This window comes from Pseudophryne corroboree, chromosome 12, assembly GCF_028390025.1.
Source record: "Pseudophryne corroboree isolate aPseCor3 chromosome 12, aPseCor3.hap2, whole genome shotgun sequence".
NCBI lineage: Eukaryota > Metazoa > Chordata > Amphibia > Anura > Myobatrachidae > Pseudophryne > Pseudophryne corroboree.
The window spans coordinates 21,943,056-21,959,315 of NC_086455.1; the positions used below are offsets into that span (position 1 = coordinate 21,943,056).

At 39.5% G+C, this 16,260-nt stretch overlaps 2 protein-coding genes across 2 annotated transcripts; both read left to right on the forward strand.

The window, feature by feature from the left end:
• The first annotated feature begins 752 nt into the window (after positions 1 to 752).
• On the forward strand, positions 753 to 1,679 carry LOC134981315 (olfactory receptor 5AP2-like). Its single transcript, XM_063948657.1, has one exon. It carries the CDS (start codon positions 753 to 755, stop codon positions 1,677 to 1,679), a length of 927 nt encoding a protein of 308 aa, XP_063804727.1.
• Positions 1,680 to 11,815: 10,136 nt separating this feature from the next.
• On the forward strand, positions 11,816 to 12,739 carry LOC134981316 (olfactory receptor 5V1-like). The gene has a single exon (XM_063948658.1). The coding sequence runs from the start codon at positions 11,816 to 11,818 to the stop codon at positions 12,737 to 12,739; it is 924 nt and encodes a 307-aa protein (XP_063804728.1).
• Positions 12,740 to 16,260: the final 3,521 nt, after the last annotated feature.

The window sequence follows — 16,260 nt, forward strand, 5'->3', positions numbered from 1 at the left end:
AGATGGCCACTGATAGTTATGTTCACCATGAGTTGCGTCTGTGGACACATAATTACAGCTGGTCCAAAAAAAAAAGCTTTCCATTTTACATAAGGTCAATGAACTGAAAATAGTCAGAGGGCAAGATTTGGTAAGGCCTAGGTAACTCAATTCACATTTACTTGGTCAGGCCTTCTGTTGCTCCCTATCTGTATCTTCTATGTAAGAGGCATCCCTGAAGAAATTGATTTATACCAGCAAATGCAGATATTTATATTCTGGTGATGAATTCTCTGTTCATGGTCTATAGGCTCAAGAGTATGGAATCTCTAACGATAAGAGGGAGCTGCTAAGGAGAGTGCCAATCCCTTCTTCTTTCCTCACATATTTATATGAGAGTTGTCTTGATTCCTCAGGACAATCCAAGAGTGCCAAACTCATCCTTGATTTCCACACTGAGATCTCTAACTGCAGTGTTCCAGTGCTTCCATCCACCTATCTCCTAAATATCATAGGTAACATTCCTTAAAAGGATGGAAACATTGTAAGCATTCCTTAAAATTACAGCCACTTTACCTTACTGGACCTTGATTGGTCATCTAGAAATGTTACTATTTATGCAGGTCAGCTCTCTAAATATAAATAACAAGCTATCTTAATAAAACTAACATATATATATATAAACACACATCTTTGAGGGGAGACTAATGTGAATTTTAATTTCATTATTTGCCATTCTTTAATTCTTTACCACCAGGTATCAATTGGATGTGATGGAAGACTCAAACATAACTTCTCCAGAAAGATTCATCCTACTTGGGTTATCTGATGTCCCTTACCTCCAGGTTATCTGTTTTCTTGTGTTTTTGTTGATTTATGTTACCACGTTATCAGGAAATCTTCTACTGATCCTTGTAATGAGGATCAATCCAAAACTACACAGTCCCATGTACTTCTTCCTGAGTAACCTCTCTGTTATTGATGTAGGCTTCTCCTCTTCTATAGTACCCGTAATCCTAATGAATACCCTAGCCAGAGACCGGAGTATTTCCCGATTAGGATGTGCAGCCCAGATGTTCTTCTCTTTGACATTAGGGGCAACAGAATGTATAATACTGGCGGTCATGGCCTACGATAGATTTGCTGCCATCTGTAAGCCATTGTACTACAACATCATCATGAGCAAGAAATTGTGCTTTTGTTTAGCTGCCGGGTCATGGAGTGTGGGCTTCATCAACTCCATTGTTCATGTGCCCCTCACATTCCAACTGCCATTCTGCAGGTCCCACCTTGTCAACCACTTCTTCTGTGAGGTACATCCATTCCTTCGACTGTCCTGCAGAGATACTCGGCTCAATGACATATTAATGTATATCTCAGCAGGGATTATTGTTATATGTTCATTCATTTTAACACTAATTTCCTACGTCCATATTATCTCCTCCATCTTGAAGATCCGTTATGCCCAAGGGAGGTATAAAGCTTTCTCCACCTGTGCCTCCCACCTCAATGTTGTCACCCTCTTTTATGGGACCATTATGTTCAGGTATCTGCAGCCCCACTCCAGTTACTCTCATGAAACAGACATAGTTGTGTCTATTCTTTATACAACAGTGACTCCAATGTTGAATCCCTTCATTTACAGTGTGAGGAATAAGGATGTTAAATACACCATAATGAATCATCTGAGTAGGCGATAAACTGTCTGAAACCAATTCCTGATCTGAAGTAGCCCCATATTTAACCATTTTAGTTTTAATTATTCTATTGATGATTCCAAAGTGGAACACTTTTATGTGGAGTCATTTTAGGAACTAACTGGTGGTTCCCTAGAGCTCATGGATTAGTCAAATCTATTCAAGGTTATAAAGTTTAGCTGAAGCATCCAATAGTACTATAGGAAATATATGTAATATCGCATAAAGTGCATGATAATGTACAGACCAACCCATGTGCACATTGAGTGCCCACAATACTTGAATATTATATGGCATCCTGACAGACAGAAATGATTGAGCATAATTGTATTTACATGCATATCATTGTGTGTACATAAAAACATTGCAAGTCATTAGATGTACTGGAACATCTGGAAGATGTATCTTCTGCACAGGACCTAATGGGTACTTGAAACTCACTATCAGAAAAATGGAAGATCAGACCATGCAAGATTGTAAATACCTCTTCAGACATGTGAGTATTAGCATAGAGCCACACAGAAAAAATAAGAAAATACAGATGCACACTCTATAGTACTAAGCACTGCTAATGAGAATAATTATAATAATCTCTGCAATCTAACAGATCAAAATTAAGGTGCTTATCATAATATTTGGCCAAAAAAATATGCGCCCACCAACTAATGACCTGGTGACCTCATATGGTGGGTCCCTAAAACTAAGGTTTAAGTCCAGGACACGGGACCCCCCAAGTATGCACAGGCCAACCACCCCAAGGCACCACACTACTGACAGGTTAAAGTGTTAGCAACTGTTAATAAGTAAGAAGCATAATTTATTTGTTACCTACTGTAGATGAGAGGTGTTATATTGGTAGAAAAATAATTAGGTGCTAATAAAGTGCTAAATTAAGTATTGCAATGTGATGCCCCAAAGCAGCCAGACCACACCAACCCAGGGTGTCCTGAACTCATCCCTAAAACTGACAAATTGTATAAATGTATTCAGGATTTCCCATCATAGTGCCTTTCCCAATATGCTGTAAGTAAATGCCTATTAAACATAGCCTAGGTAGTTGGGAGGGTGCTAAAACAAGCTGAAGAAGTCTCCACCTTCAAGTTTATGCATCTACACAATATAGGATAAATGAGGGGGGGGGTGACCTTGGACTGCACGCCCTAATTGCAACCACCTCTCATTATGGTTGGAATTTGAATATGCAGTCCAAGGTCCCTGCTACCCCTCGAGTATTAGTATAGGTAGAGGTATATTGGGAGCATTAAATAAACAATACAAAATACAGGTTGTAGGGGACTCTGATGTTCCATCACTAGCAAAATAGTATATACTGTATAGGTATCATTAAAATGTAACTTAACTATGTCACTTAAAAAAATACATACAAAAACACAAAATTCATATACAAAAATAAAGAAAGTTTATGACACATATGTTGCAAATACAGTAACTAAGAATACTATTGTTTGCCATGTCTATTAAGGGTATAACCTTGTACCAACTGACTGGCATTAAAAGGATGCCATTAATAGAGAATGCTAAAAGGTATGAGTAATTGTTATGGAACTCCAGCCAATCGTGTAAGACCCCTAGAGCCAGCTGGAGGGTCATCTGCCTATTACAGCCATCCATTGTTCCCTTAGTGTTATATGTACACACCAGTACTTAGGATGCCATCAGGTCTTACACCTCAGCAGTAGGGGCTTGCCCAATTAGCTGGAGACTGCAGGATACATGGTACAGGAAATTGAAGGGTTAACCAGAAGATGTTGAACTAGCTTGAAGATGTCAAACTAGCTAGTGAGTGCGATACCATTGGATGGTATGCAAACACAGTGTTGGTGGAGCAGCAGCACTGCGGGATGGTATGCACAGCACTGTGGGGATGGCCACTACTGCAAGTTGGGCACAGGAACTGGAGTGACAGAGTACAGGAACGAAAGGGCAGGGAAAATTAAGCTGGATAAACACAGGTACTAGACACAGTATTCTCTGGCTTGACAGAGTATTCATAGGTAAAATGCAGAATATTCCTCAGAGGGACAGAGTATCCACAGGAACATGGGAAAGAGACCAGCAATTTACACACAGTATATAAGATATAATCTGTAGGGGGAAGCTGGACTGACTTATAAGTACAAGGAGGACCAATCAGCAGAGTCGGCATTGGAAGGTTCAAACTAATGAAAGATCACATATAGAAGCTAGGTTACCACAGCTGCCGGTGTCCTGGGACCATCAGGCAGTGCGGATAGAAGACACGGTGTCCCAGTTACCTAGCAACAACTGGGACATGCCGTGGAGAGGCAGCTTGTAATAGAAATAGATGTAGAGAAAAGCGATGGGGTGCACCAATACTTTTGGGTGAAATATAAGCAACATATAAAGACAATGTGTGTGTGACAATCACCTAGATAAAAATAATAACAATGAAATTGATCCAACAATAAAGATGAAAATAATAATTGAATGCCTTTCCTGAATATTTGATCCTAAAATCAGAAGGTATTGTCTCCTGCTTACTGAAATTATAATCTCTCCATAGGTAGAAAGTAAAGTCTGCCAAACAGACACAGTGGGTGGACTTCTGCTGTCCTGAGTGTGCAATAAAAATTGCAATGAATGCAGGATGAGAGGGTGCCCCACATTCCAATGTGGCATGGAAATCATGTAAGTATTATCTGCTGTCAGAAGAAATCACAGCTAATTGTGACCTGATGCCACAGTGCAGGGTTTAGTGGTGTGTTAGATCTCGGATGAAAGTACCAAAATTGAAACTGGATTTAGAGACAGGAGTAATAAATATCTTGTACAAGAGGTGGGTGTTAGCAGACTGATGCGGTGTATAGAGGGCAGGACCCCATTTTTGCACAATGGGGATATCTTGAAGTGAGACAAATTTACGTTTCACCTTGTCAGCTCAACCTCTTCTTTCTTTGTAGGGATAAACAGAGGACAGAGGTGAAGAAATCAAAGGGAAGTCAAGGAGGATCAAAAAGAAGAGGGGGCCAAAATCAGTCAATATGGGATCCATACCAATCTTCAAAACTATAAGTCTACGCTAAACCACAAGAGAAGCTTAGCTATCACCTTTAAGATCATCTTTAAAGTGTAACATAAACAATCAAATTTCAATTCTTGGCAGAGGGCTTTTCTTTTCTCCAACTGCAACCTTCAACAGATTCTACTGGGAGAAGGAAGAAGAAGTAGAAGAAGGAGAAGAAGGAGAAGAAGAAGAAGTAGTATTATAAAATATAGCATAGCAAATGACAAGACCAAATTGCATGAGAAAATCAAGGTTTTTTTCCTCAGGAAAATTGATGTTCTAAAGTCAGTGTTTAGCTAGTATCAGTGGGCAAAGGTACGGACCAACTACTGTTGTACAAAAACACAGGAATTATAACCAAACAAGATTTGGAATGTTTGACAGCGCAGAACTCTAATGATGGGTGCACAACTAAAAATGTCAAAATGAATTAACGAATGCGCCTTAGATATTGCATATGTTGAAAAATGATGCCAATAATGTGTACTGAGACTTGTATATACACAAATGTGCTTTACTGATTCATATATATGTACATGCAATAATAAACAAAAATGGAAATGAAAACAAAATAAAGATCAATATGTAGAAATGGGGGGGGGGGGGTAGAAAAGGAACTCAGCACCACATAAACAAGTCACAGCATGCAAACAAAATTTTCTATCCCCGTCCCCCCTATTTCTACATTTTTATTTTGACTATAATCTACTTCTGAAGTGTAATGAGGTAACTTCATCTACAAAGTGCTGCCGTAAAACCATATTCCACATAGACAAGCGCTAGCCACAACTCTCTTTCACACCTAAAAATGTATCTGTCCAATCTGTCTAGTAGGAACACAAATTTGGTAATATATGGGAAAAATGATAATCAACCATTTGCTCCCAAATATTGAAAAATGAACAAAAACGATTAGATAAATTTGCTAAATCAAATTGATTTAACCAATTTGTATGATGACCATTGTCCGTTTTCCAGTGTTTGGGAGCAAATGGTTGATTGTCAAATGCTCCCATACATTAACAGATTTTTGTTCCAACCAGACAGATTGGACATAAATATTTAGGTGTGTACCTACAGTACAGTAGCTTAAGAAACACAATTATCTATCTCTGCTCAAGGTGCATAGAAACACAAAGGATCTGCCTGGAAGACTAGTATCATGGATTGGAGGCCCATCAGAGCAATTGAGTGTGTTCCTTAGGAAATGTCACAGGATTCGGACCCTACCTCCAATATACAATGGATGTGTTAAACAGAATAGATTACATTATGCTGGATGAGGGGAACTCCTGCTGGAAATAAATGATGGCAACCTCTTTAGCAGCATAGATCACAAAGAAGGTATAGAAGCAGTGTGATTTTTTTTTTACTCCAGATGGAAGGAATAAGAGAATTTCATACATTTTGCCCACAATTACTGGGATTACTTCCTAATAATTATTTTACCTCTGGTGATAAATGCTATCTCCAGACCCAGGGCGCAGCATGGGACAGAATGTGCAATCATCATTTTATTAGGCAGTTGGAAATGAGAAACCATGATTAATGATAACAATTACCAATATAGCTCAAAATATTAAAATGGTTTAGGTATATTGATGAGAATCTCATAATGTGGGACAGCAAAGAAGATCACCTCCTGAATTTATCAAGTTATAAACACTAAGGCCCAGATTTATCAAGCTTTGGAGAGTGTTAAATTGCACTGTGATAAAGTACCAACCAATCAGCCCCTATCTATCATTTTTAAAACACAGCTCGTAACATGGCAGTTAGGATCTGTTTAGTTGGATTTTTATCACCGTGCAATTTATCACTCTCCAAGCATTGATAAATCTGGGCCCAAATATAGCAAATTCTAAAATCAACTTCAGTGCTAGTCAGTCTCAACATGTTGCCAGTATAATGAAGAAGTCAACAGCATAATTTCCCCCCATCATAGTAAGAAACGGTTCCTGAACTAGTAGGTTCGGGGCTAGAGGTTTCTTTTTAGAGCGTTGGGCTAACTAAAAGTACAGTAATATATGGCTCCCAGGCCATTGTAATGTATACAACGGACAGCGCTACAGCTGTCCCGCACATACAGTACCAAGGCGGCCAATAAGGGTAAACACACGGTGGGCAAAGCACTGTCTGCACCACCCTAGTTACGGCCCTGCTTGTATGTTTGGACAATTTAATATGTTCAGTGAGCTACATGTTACATGAATGGTGTTTCATAATCATTTGATTTTTTTTATTTAACACAAAGGAAAATGTAATTCATTCATTAAATATTGCTCAGGAGGCATTTTGTTGTTGGTTTCACCCATTGTATGTTAAAAAGGCATTATATAGAGCATTTTATTAAACAATATATATTGTCTAAAAATGCTAAATCATGTAAACCATTGCTTTCATCTTTGTAAATTTATTTTTCTGGTCTTATTTAGAGTGTAACTAGATCCAGTAAATTATATTCTTGTTTTTGTTTCCAAATCATGTGTTCTATGTTGTGCTTTGTCATTTGTGAATGGATTCTGTCACTAAACCCAAATGAATTCCCAAATCTATCCCATTTCTCATATACAGTTCATTGTGTGAGAGAAAAAGCTACATCGTCAACGTATCCTTCATCATTACCCCCAACTATAGCTTTGCCCCTTGTTTCCAGCAGGTCACGAAATAAAAATTTTGCTCCCATTAGCCATCACCTAAATTAGCAGTGATTATCTGGACTCAGTTCCAGAGAGGACTCAACTGACTATTTCTATGGCTGGTGGACAGGTAGGTGGTTCACACAGCGGTACCTAAGCTTGGGCTGAATTGTAGGTCAGGGAGATGATAGATAGTGGTCTGCAATGGAGAGCTAGCCCTGGGAAAATCTGCTTTGTGTAGTGGTAAGAAATAATCCCTCATGTTTCTCTAAATATCTTATCCTGCAACACAAAATCTTGGCGCAACAGGATGAGATATAGTGAATTTAGGGCCTAAATCAACGCTGAATGCAGAAGTGCTGAAATAGCTATTTGGCGATTTCAGCACTTCTGCGCATGTACACACGCCGCTGCGCACACGCTTGAGACCATAAACTGCGATCGCAGTCAAAGTCCCAGCGGGAGGCGGGAACGGGGCATTAACGCAGCATTTTATAGGCATCTACGCGCCATTCAGGGGGTGCGGCCAGGACAACAGAAGCGTATCCAGACCATTTGCGGGGCGTGGCGGCTGTGTGACATCACACACAGCCACTGCGACCCAAAACCTGGCTGCCCGGTGACTGTTTTCGCAGCTAGGCTGTGTAGGCAGGGGTCAACCCTTAAGATGCGAGCGCATCGCTGTATAGCAATGTGATCACATTTTATGCGGGGTTGCTTTGCCCTGTGCTGGGTGGCACCCCACATGCTAGAGACACGAGTTGTAGTTTTGTGACTTCTCGCAAAACTACAACTCATGTTGACATAGGCCCTTAGCCTGCAAACAGGCTCTTATCTGCCCATCAGATGCAACCTTTTACAGCCCCACTGTCACCAACTAAACCATAGGTCATGATACAGGGCCACATTTTATAAGTCAGCTTTAATGCAAGCTGCAATATAAAAAAAATGCATTGAAACTGAAAATTGTTTGATTAAAGCTTTTGGTTGGAGAGTAACTAGGAATTGATAATTAATTGTCTCACAAGCTCTAGAGACCTACTGTAGTGTACAAATGTGTTGGGAGCATTAAAATCTCTAACGTTCTGTTCCGTCATTTACTGTAGGGACCAGCGAACATAATATAATGAACAATGATTTTCTCATTCAAGGTTTCTGTGTAGTTACTCACAGAATCCACCTCATTCGTTAAGACTTTTACTACAAAAAAGGGTACAAGAGTAGAATTTTTTTTTTCCCAAATACAATATTTTAATTACACAAAATAATAAATAAATAGGTTGGTCTAAGCAATAAAAGAAATTCCACTTATAAATAACAGAGCACTAACAGAATCATTATGGGATAGATACGTTGCTGTTTCTGAGTAATTGTGAAAACCAACTGTACTAATCTAATTATCTTTATTGGCAGTTCCGTTCTTTGGACCTGGTACTTTACCAGTTGTTCTCTCTGCATCCCATAAAGCAGGTATAAATTAAAGGTGCTCTATTTTATTACTACAGCATTCCATAAAGTGTTGAGCTTGTGAGACATAACTGCAAAAGATAATCGCATTTGCAAATACATAGCAATGATTTTCAGAATCTGGAATTTACAATGTAATCAAGTAAGTATCCATTAAAGTCTCTGATGATGATGTTGTTGATGATGATGATGATAATAATGATTATAATAATAATGATCGGTTAAAGTAGTATGTGTGTAACGTTTTTGTATGCATCACTATAAATTGCGCAGTGTTTACAAAACCACAAATACATTTATCAGTATACAGTATACACGATTGTAAATGGCCATTTCCTACACTGAAGAGCTTACATTCTAAATCCTATCATTATCTACTGTATAATCTTATCTAATATTTTGGACAGCCCACTTACTCTTTAAGTACTATAGGTCAGATCTGGACTGGCCCGCGGGGGTATAGAGGAAACCCCCAGTATGCCCCAGCACCTTCTCAAAGGTTTCAGACATTATAAATATTAAATTATACTGTACATGACTATGGTGTATTTTCTACAGTGCATTGCTGTTATTAATCTGGTACATTAAAATGCATGGACTAGCAATATTTACTATATACACCAAGTAGACAGAAGTGCTTGGACCCCTCCCAGCGCAAGTAAATTGGTATGCTCCTACAGCGGACATATGTTCATTAAAGTATAAAATGGGTAGAGGGGTAACTAATTAGAACATTTGCTAATGATATTGAGCTTTAGTAGTGGTACAGTAAACCTACTCAAGTATAATAAGATAAGAGATGCAATGCTGTGAACTTAGTGTGTTACATGGTTAGGGCGCTGCTTTCAATAACTAATGCCAGCCACGCCATCTCTCACTGAGGGGACACCTCGCAGACATTCTACTGCTGATAGCAGCACTTGTATGCTCCCCTGTCTGACTCACTCCAAGAGCACAGGCTTTGATTTATACATCTTGCCCATAAGCCCTCTGTTATCATATATATATATATATATATATATATATATATATATATATAGATAGCGGTGTGGGGATCGGCACTCAAAAGTAAGGGTACTGGAATACTTGCTGCGGTGCCCTCTGTAATCCACAGTGGGATCCCATATGGTGTATAGCAAAAGCAGCGGCACTCAGCAGTCAGACGTAGATGAAGAAATTGCGTTTATTTACATCCGATGTAAATAAACGCAATTTCTTCATCTACGTCTGACTGCTGAGTGCCGCTGCTTTTGCTATACACTATATATATATATAATTATATACATCCATACATACATACATACATACATACATACACTGCTCAAGAAAATAGAGGGAACACTTAAACAATACAATGTAACTCCAAGTCAATAATTCTTCTGTGAAATCAAACTGTCCACTTAGAAACAATACTGATTGACAATCAATTTCACATGCTGTTGTGCAAATGGAATAGACAATAGGTGGAAATTATAGGCAATTAGCAAGACACCCCCAGTAAAGGAGTTGTTCTGCAGGTGGTGACCACAGACCACTTCTCAGCTCCTATGCTTTCTGGCTGATGATTTGGTCACTTTTAAAAGCTGCCGGTGCTTTCACTCTAGTGGTAGCATGAGACGGAGTCTACAACCCAACATAAGTGGCTCAGGTAGTGCAGCTCATCCAGGATGGCACATCAATGCAAGCTGTGGCATGGAGGCCCTACCAGGAGACAAACCAGTACATCAGGAGATGTGGAGGAGGCCGTAGGAGGGCAACAACCCAGCAGCAGGACCGCTTCCACCACCTTTGTGCAAGGAGGAACAGGAGGAGCACTGCCAGAGCCCTGCAAAATGACCTCCAGCAAGCCACAAATGTGCGTGTGTCTACTCAAAGAATCAGAAACAGACTCCATGAGGGTGGTATGAGGGCCCGACGTCCACAGATGGGGGTTGTGCTTACAGCCCAACACTGTGCAGGACGTTTGGCATTTGCCAGAGAACACCAAGATTGGCAAAGTCGCCACTGGCGCCCTGTGCTCTTCACAGATGAAAGCAGGTTCTCACTGAGCACATGTGACAGACGTTCTGCTGCCTGCAACATTCTCCAGCATGACAGGTTTGGCAGTGGGTCAGTAATAGTGTGGGGTGGCATTTCTTTGGGGGGGGGGGGCGCACAGCCCTCCATGTGTTAGCCAGAGGTAGCCTGACTGCCATTAGGTACAGAGATGAGATCCTCAGACCCCTTGTGAGACCATATGCTGGTGCAGTTGGCCCTGGGTTCCTCCTAATGCTAGACCTCATGTGGCTGGAGTGTGTCAGCAGTTCCTGCAAGATGAAGGCATTGATGCTATGGACTGGCCCGCCCGTTCCCCAGACCTGAATCCAATTGAGCACATCTGGGATATCGTGTCTCGCTCCATCCACCAACGCCACGATGCACCTCAGACTGTCCAGGAGTTGGCGGATGCTTTAGTCCAGGTCTAGGAGGAGATCCCTCAGGAGACCATCCGCCACCTCATCAGGAGCATGCCCAGGCATTGTAGGGAGGTCATACAGGCACGTGGGGGCCACACACACTACTGAGCCTCCTTTTGACTTGTTTAACGGACATTACATCAAAGTTGGATCAGCCTGTTGTGTGTTTTTCCACTTTAATTTTGAGTGTGACTCCAAATCCAGACCTCCATGGGATAATAAATTTGATTTACATTGATAATTTTTGTGTGATTTTGTTGTCAGCACATTCAACTATGTAAAGAACAAAAAGTATTTAATAAGAATATTTCATTCATTCAGATCTAGGATGTGTTATTTTAGTGTTCCCTTTATTTTTTTTGAGCAGTGTAATATATATATATATATATATATATATATATATATATATAGTATTTTTTTTTTTTTACTGGTTTTGGTGATGGGATAAATTACATTACAAAAGGGACAAAGGTGAATATTTAATCATTCATCATTATTCCATTCTTTACCACCAGGTATCAATTGGACATTATGGAAGACTCAAACAGAACTTCTCCAGACAAATTCATCCTTCTTGGGTTATCTAATGTCCCTTACCTCCAGATTATCTGCTTCCTTGTGTTTTTATTTATGTATATTATCACGTTGTCAGGAAACTTTTTGCTGATCCTTGTAGTGAGGATCAACCCACAACTACACAGTCCCATGTACTTTTTCCTTAATAACCTCTCCATTATTGACATATGTTTCTCCTCTTCCATAGTACCTGTAATCCTAATAAATACCCTAGCTAAGGAAAAGAGTATTTCACTATTAGGATGTGCAGCCCAGATGTTCATCTCTTTAACATTAGGGGCAACAGAATGTATAATACTGGCCGTCATGGCCTATGATAGGTTTGCTGCCATCTGTAAGCCGTTGCACTACAACAACATCATGAACACGAAAATGTGTGTTTGTTTAGCTGCCGGGTCATGGAGTGTGGGCTTCATCAACTCCATCATTCATGTGGCCCTCACATTCCAACTGCCATTCTGCAGGTCCCATCATGTCAATCACTTCTTCTGTGAGGTACCTCCATTCCTGAGATTGTCCTGCAGAGATACTTGGCTCAATGAGATATTAATGTATATCTCAACAGGGATTATCACAGTGTTTGCTTTTTTCTTGATACTAGTTTCCTACATCCATATTATCTCCTCCATTATGAAGATCCGTTACACCCAAGGGAGGTATAAAGCTTTCTCCACCTGTGCCTCCCACCTCAATGTTGTCACCCTCTACTATGGGGCCATTATGTTCATGTATCTGCAGCCACGCTCCAGTTACTCTTATGAAACAGATATGATTGTGTCTATTCTCTATACAGCAGTTACTCCAATGTTGAACCCCTTCATATACAGTGTGAGGAATAAGGATGTGAAAGACACCATAATGAATCTGAAAAGACGATGAACTGTCTGAAACCAATTCCTGATTTGAAGTGATCTCCATACATAACTGATTGGTTTTCACTTATTCTAATAATCATTCCATTGTGGAACCCTTTTTATGAGGAGTCATTGTAGAAAGTAACTGGTTGTTCCCTAATATTTATGGATTAGCAAAATCAGCTCCAAGGTTATAGGCATTTTGCTGAAGCATCCAAGAGTATTTCAAGAAATAGCAATTGTGCAACTGTTACAACAAAATGTAACAACACAAAAAAATGCATGATCATGTACGGACCACCCCATGTGTATACTGAATGCCCAAATTCCTTTGATATTATAAGGCATCCTGGTGGACAGAAATGATTGAGCTTAATTGTACTTGCATGCCTATCATTGTGTGTACAGTATGTGGAAACAGTGTAAATCTTAGGACATATTGGAAGAGGTATTTTCGACACAGGACCATATGGACACATGAAACTCACTATCACAAATATGGTTTATCAGACCATACCCAATTATAAATACCTTTTGATAACGATAAGTATTAGTATAGGGAGAACAGTATTCATAGAATATAATGGACAGTGCAAGACTAAGGTTATAGGTCACTGTGATATTCCACCACTAGCAAAATAGCAGAAAGAATATAGGTATCATCAAGATGTAACTTTTAATCATATCACTTAAAATCACAAAAGTCATATACAAAAATAAACAAAGAAAGAAACAAATTGTTTGAAACACCTAATGAAATAGTATTTTCTGCTAGGTCTATTAAGGGTATAATCTTCTACCTAATGACTGGCACTAAGGATTGCCAGCAATAGATAGATAATGCTAAAAGGTATGAGAAATTGGTGTAGAGAAAAGGGATGGGAGCACCAATACTTTTGGGTGAAACATATGTAACAGCAAAGGAAAATTAGTGGGTGAGACTCAAGTGTGTCAAATGGACACAGCGGGTGTCCCATGTTCCAAAGTGGCAAGGAAATCATGTAAGTATTAAAGCTGTCAGAAGAAATCACAACTAACTGTGCTCTGATGCAACAGTGCGGGATTTAGTAGTGTGTTAGAGCTCTGTAGCAATAAAAAAAATGGATATAAAGAAAGGAGTAATAAATATCTTGAACAAGAGATGGGAGTTAGGACACTGATACTGTGGAGAGGTTGGAATCCCATTTGTGGGACACCTGGAAGCCTTGGGCTTGATCACTGGTCAGCTCAACATCTTCTTTGTTTTTTTTATAGCTAAGCAGAGCACCTAGATGAAGAAATCAAAGGGAGGACACAGAGGATCAGGAAAAAGAGAAGGCCAAGATCAGGAAATATTTGAATCCATACCATACTTACATACTGTAAGTCTACACGTGACTGTAGGGGGAACTAAAGTATCACCTTTAAGTTACTGTATCAATCTTTAAAGCGTGACAGCAATGATCAAATGTCAATTCTTGCCAGAGGGCTTTCCTTCTCTCCAACTGAAATTTTCAACAGATTTAACTGGAAAAAGGCTTTACACCTGTATGGATACAAGCCAACATCTATATCTGCCTGAGAAGAAAATATCAATTCTGTACCAAATTAAGAATATTTATAAAAAAAAAAAAATTCAGACAACACTGACAGAAGAAGAAAAAGAAACTCCCACCTCATTGGAAGAAATTCCATTTCTTTCCAGAAAATGCACCATGCCAACTGACAATAATTTACGGGAGATAAAACCTGGATTTCACAACCCCACTGAAAACCATTAAATTAAGATGGATTATAGCCAAACAAGAACTGGAATTTCTGATGGAACTCTAAGTCACCAAATTTTATATCTTCTGCCCAAGGTGTACAAAAACACAAGTGATTTGCTTGAAAAACTTATAGTATCAAAATGTATAAATATATTAAAATTAATCTTAAACTAAAAAATGAGAACAGTAGTGAACATGTTATGTTTTTTTTTTTTTAAATATGTCAGGATAAGCAGGAGTAATGATGGACAGCTGATGACCTTCACAGGAAAGTCACCAATATTAAGCTTCCATACAGTAGGCCTATTTTAAGTTCTTACTTCCCTAGGGATTTTGATACTTGGTAGATATACCCCTTAGTGCCTCCCTAGGAGTGCTTTAATACTCCAAAATCTCAGAATATAGAGTACATTAACTTGAAGTACTACACTATTATACTCTGCTTGAATTAAAGTTATCCAACCATGACTTAGAATCAGGACCTTCTACTACTGGGGATATTGGATGCAGCAAGTGCCTTGCTGTTCAGTGTGAACATTGATAATGGAAAGTACCTATCAGGTATTTTTGCCATGTGCAGGTCAGGTCAAATGGATTAAACCTCCTTCTCCTAATCTCTAGGAAAAACATTCACAATGGCACCTTCTATAATATCTGTTGAACATGACTGGCCAACTCTTCCTTTTTTTTTTAATAAGGTAAGGAATTCCCTTCATAGGGTCAAGACCAACCAAACCAGTGATGTGGTTAAAAGGGGTTAAGAGCAAAAATTGAGTAATACCCCGTTAACACTGCACAAATATCCCGGTATTGACCCGGTAAATTGTACTGTTTTCTGAAGGTAACAGGGAGTTAGAGTTTACAAACAAAATGGGCGGGGCCATGATTGAGAATATATCTTAGTGCATGTCGTGCAAGATGCATGCGCACCTGGAGCAACCATCCCAGTGTGAATACATCTTCACGAGGTGTGTGAGAACGGTTGCCCTGGAAGCCCAGGTAACTGATCTAGAGCAAACCATTACAAGCAGAGATGTGCGCCGGACACTTTTTCGGGTTTTGTGTTTTGGTTTTGGATCTGGATCTCCGTTCGTGTTTTGGATCTGGATTAGTTTTGCCAAAACCATCCTTTCGGGTTTTGGTTTTTGATCTGGATTTTTTTTTTAAAAACCACATAAAAAAAAGCTAAAATCACAGATTTTTTTTTTTAATCCTACAGTATTATTAACCTCAATAACATTAATTTCCACTCATTTCCAGTCTATTCTGAACACCTCACAATTTTGTTTTTAGACCAAAAGGTTGCACCAAGTTAGCTGGATGACTAAGCTAAACGACACAAGTGGGCGAAACAAACACCTGGCCCATCTAGGAGTGGCACTGCAGTGGCAGACAGGATGGCAGTTTTAAAAACTAGGCAACAAAGAGCACATAATAAAGAAAAGAAAAAAAGAGATGCAAAATGGAACTTTCCTTGGGCCCTCCCACTCATCCTTATGTTGTATAAACAGGACATGCGCACTTTAACAAACCAATCATTTCAGCAACAGGGTCTGCCACACGACTGTGGCTGAAATGTTTGATTTGTTTGGGCCACCACCAAAAAGAAGCAATTAATTTCCCCACCACAAAAGAAGCAATTAATCTCTCCTAGCAAAAAAAATGGCTCTACAGAGGCAAGATGTCGTTCTCAACCTCCGATTCCTCACCCCTTTCAGTGTGTACATCCTCATCCTCACAGAGTATTAATTCGTTCCCACTGGAATCCACCATCACAGGTCCCTGTGTACTTTCTGGA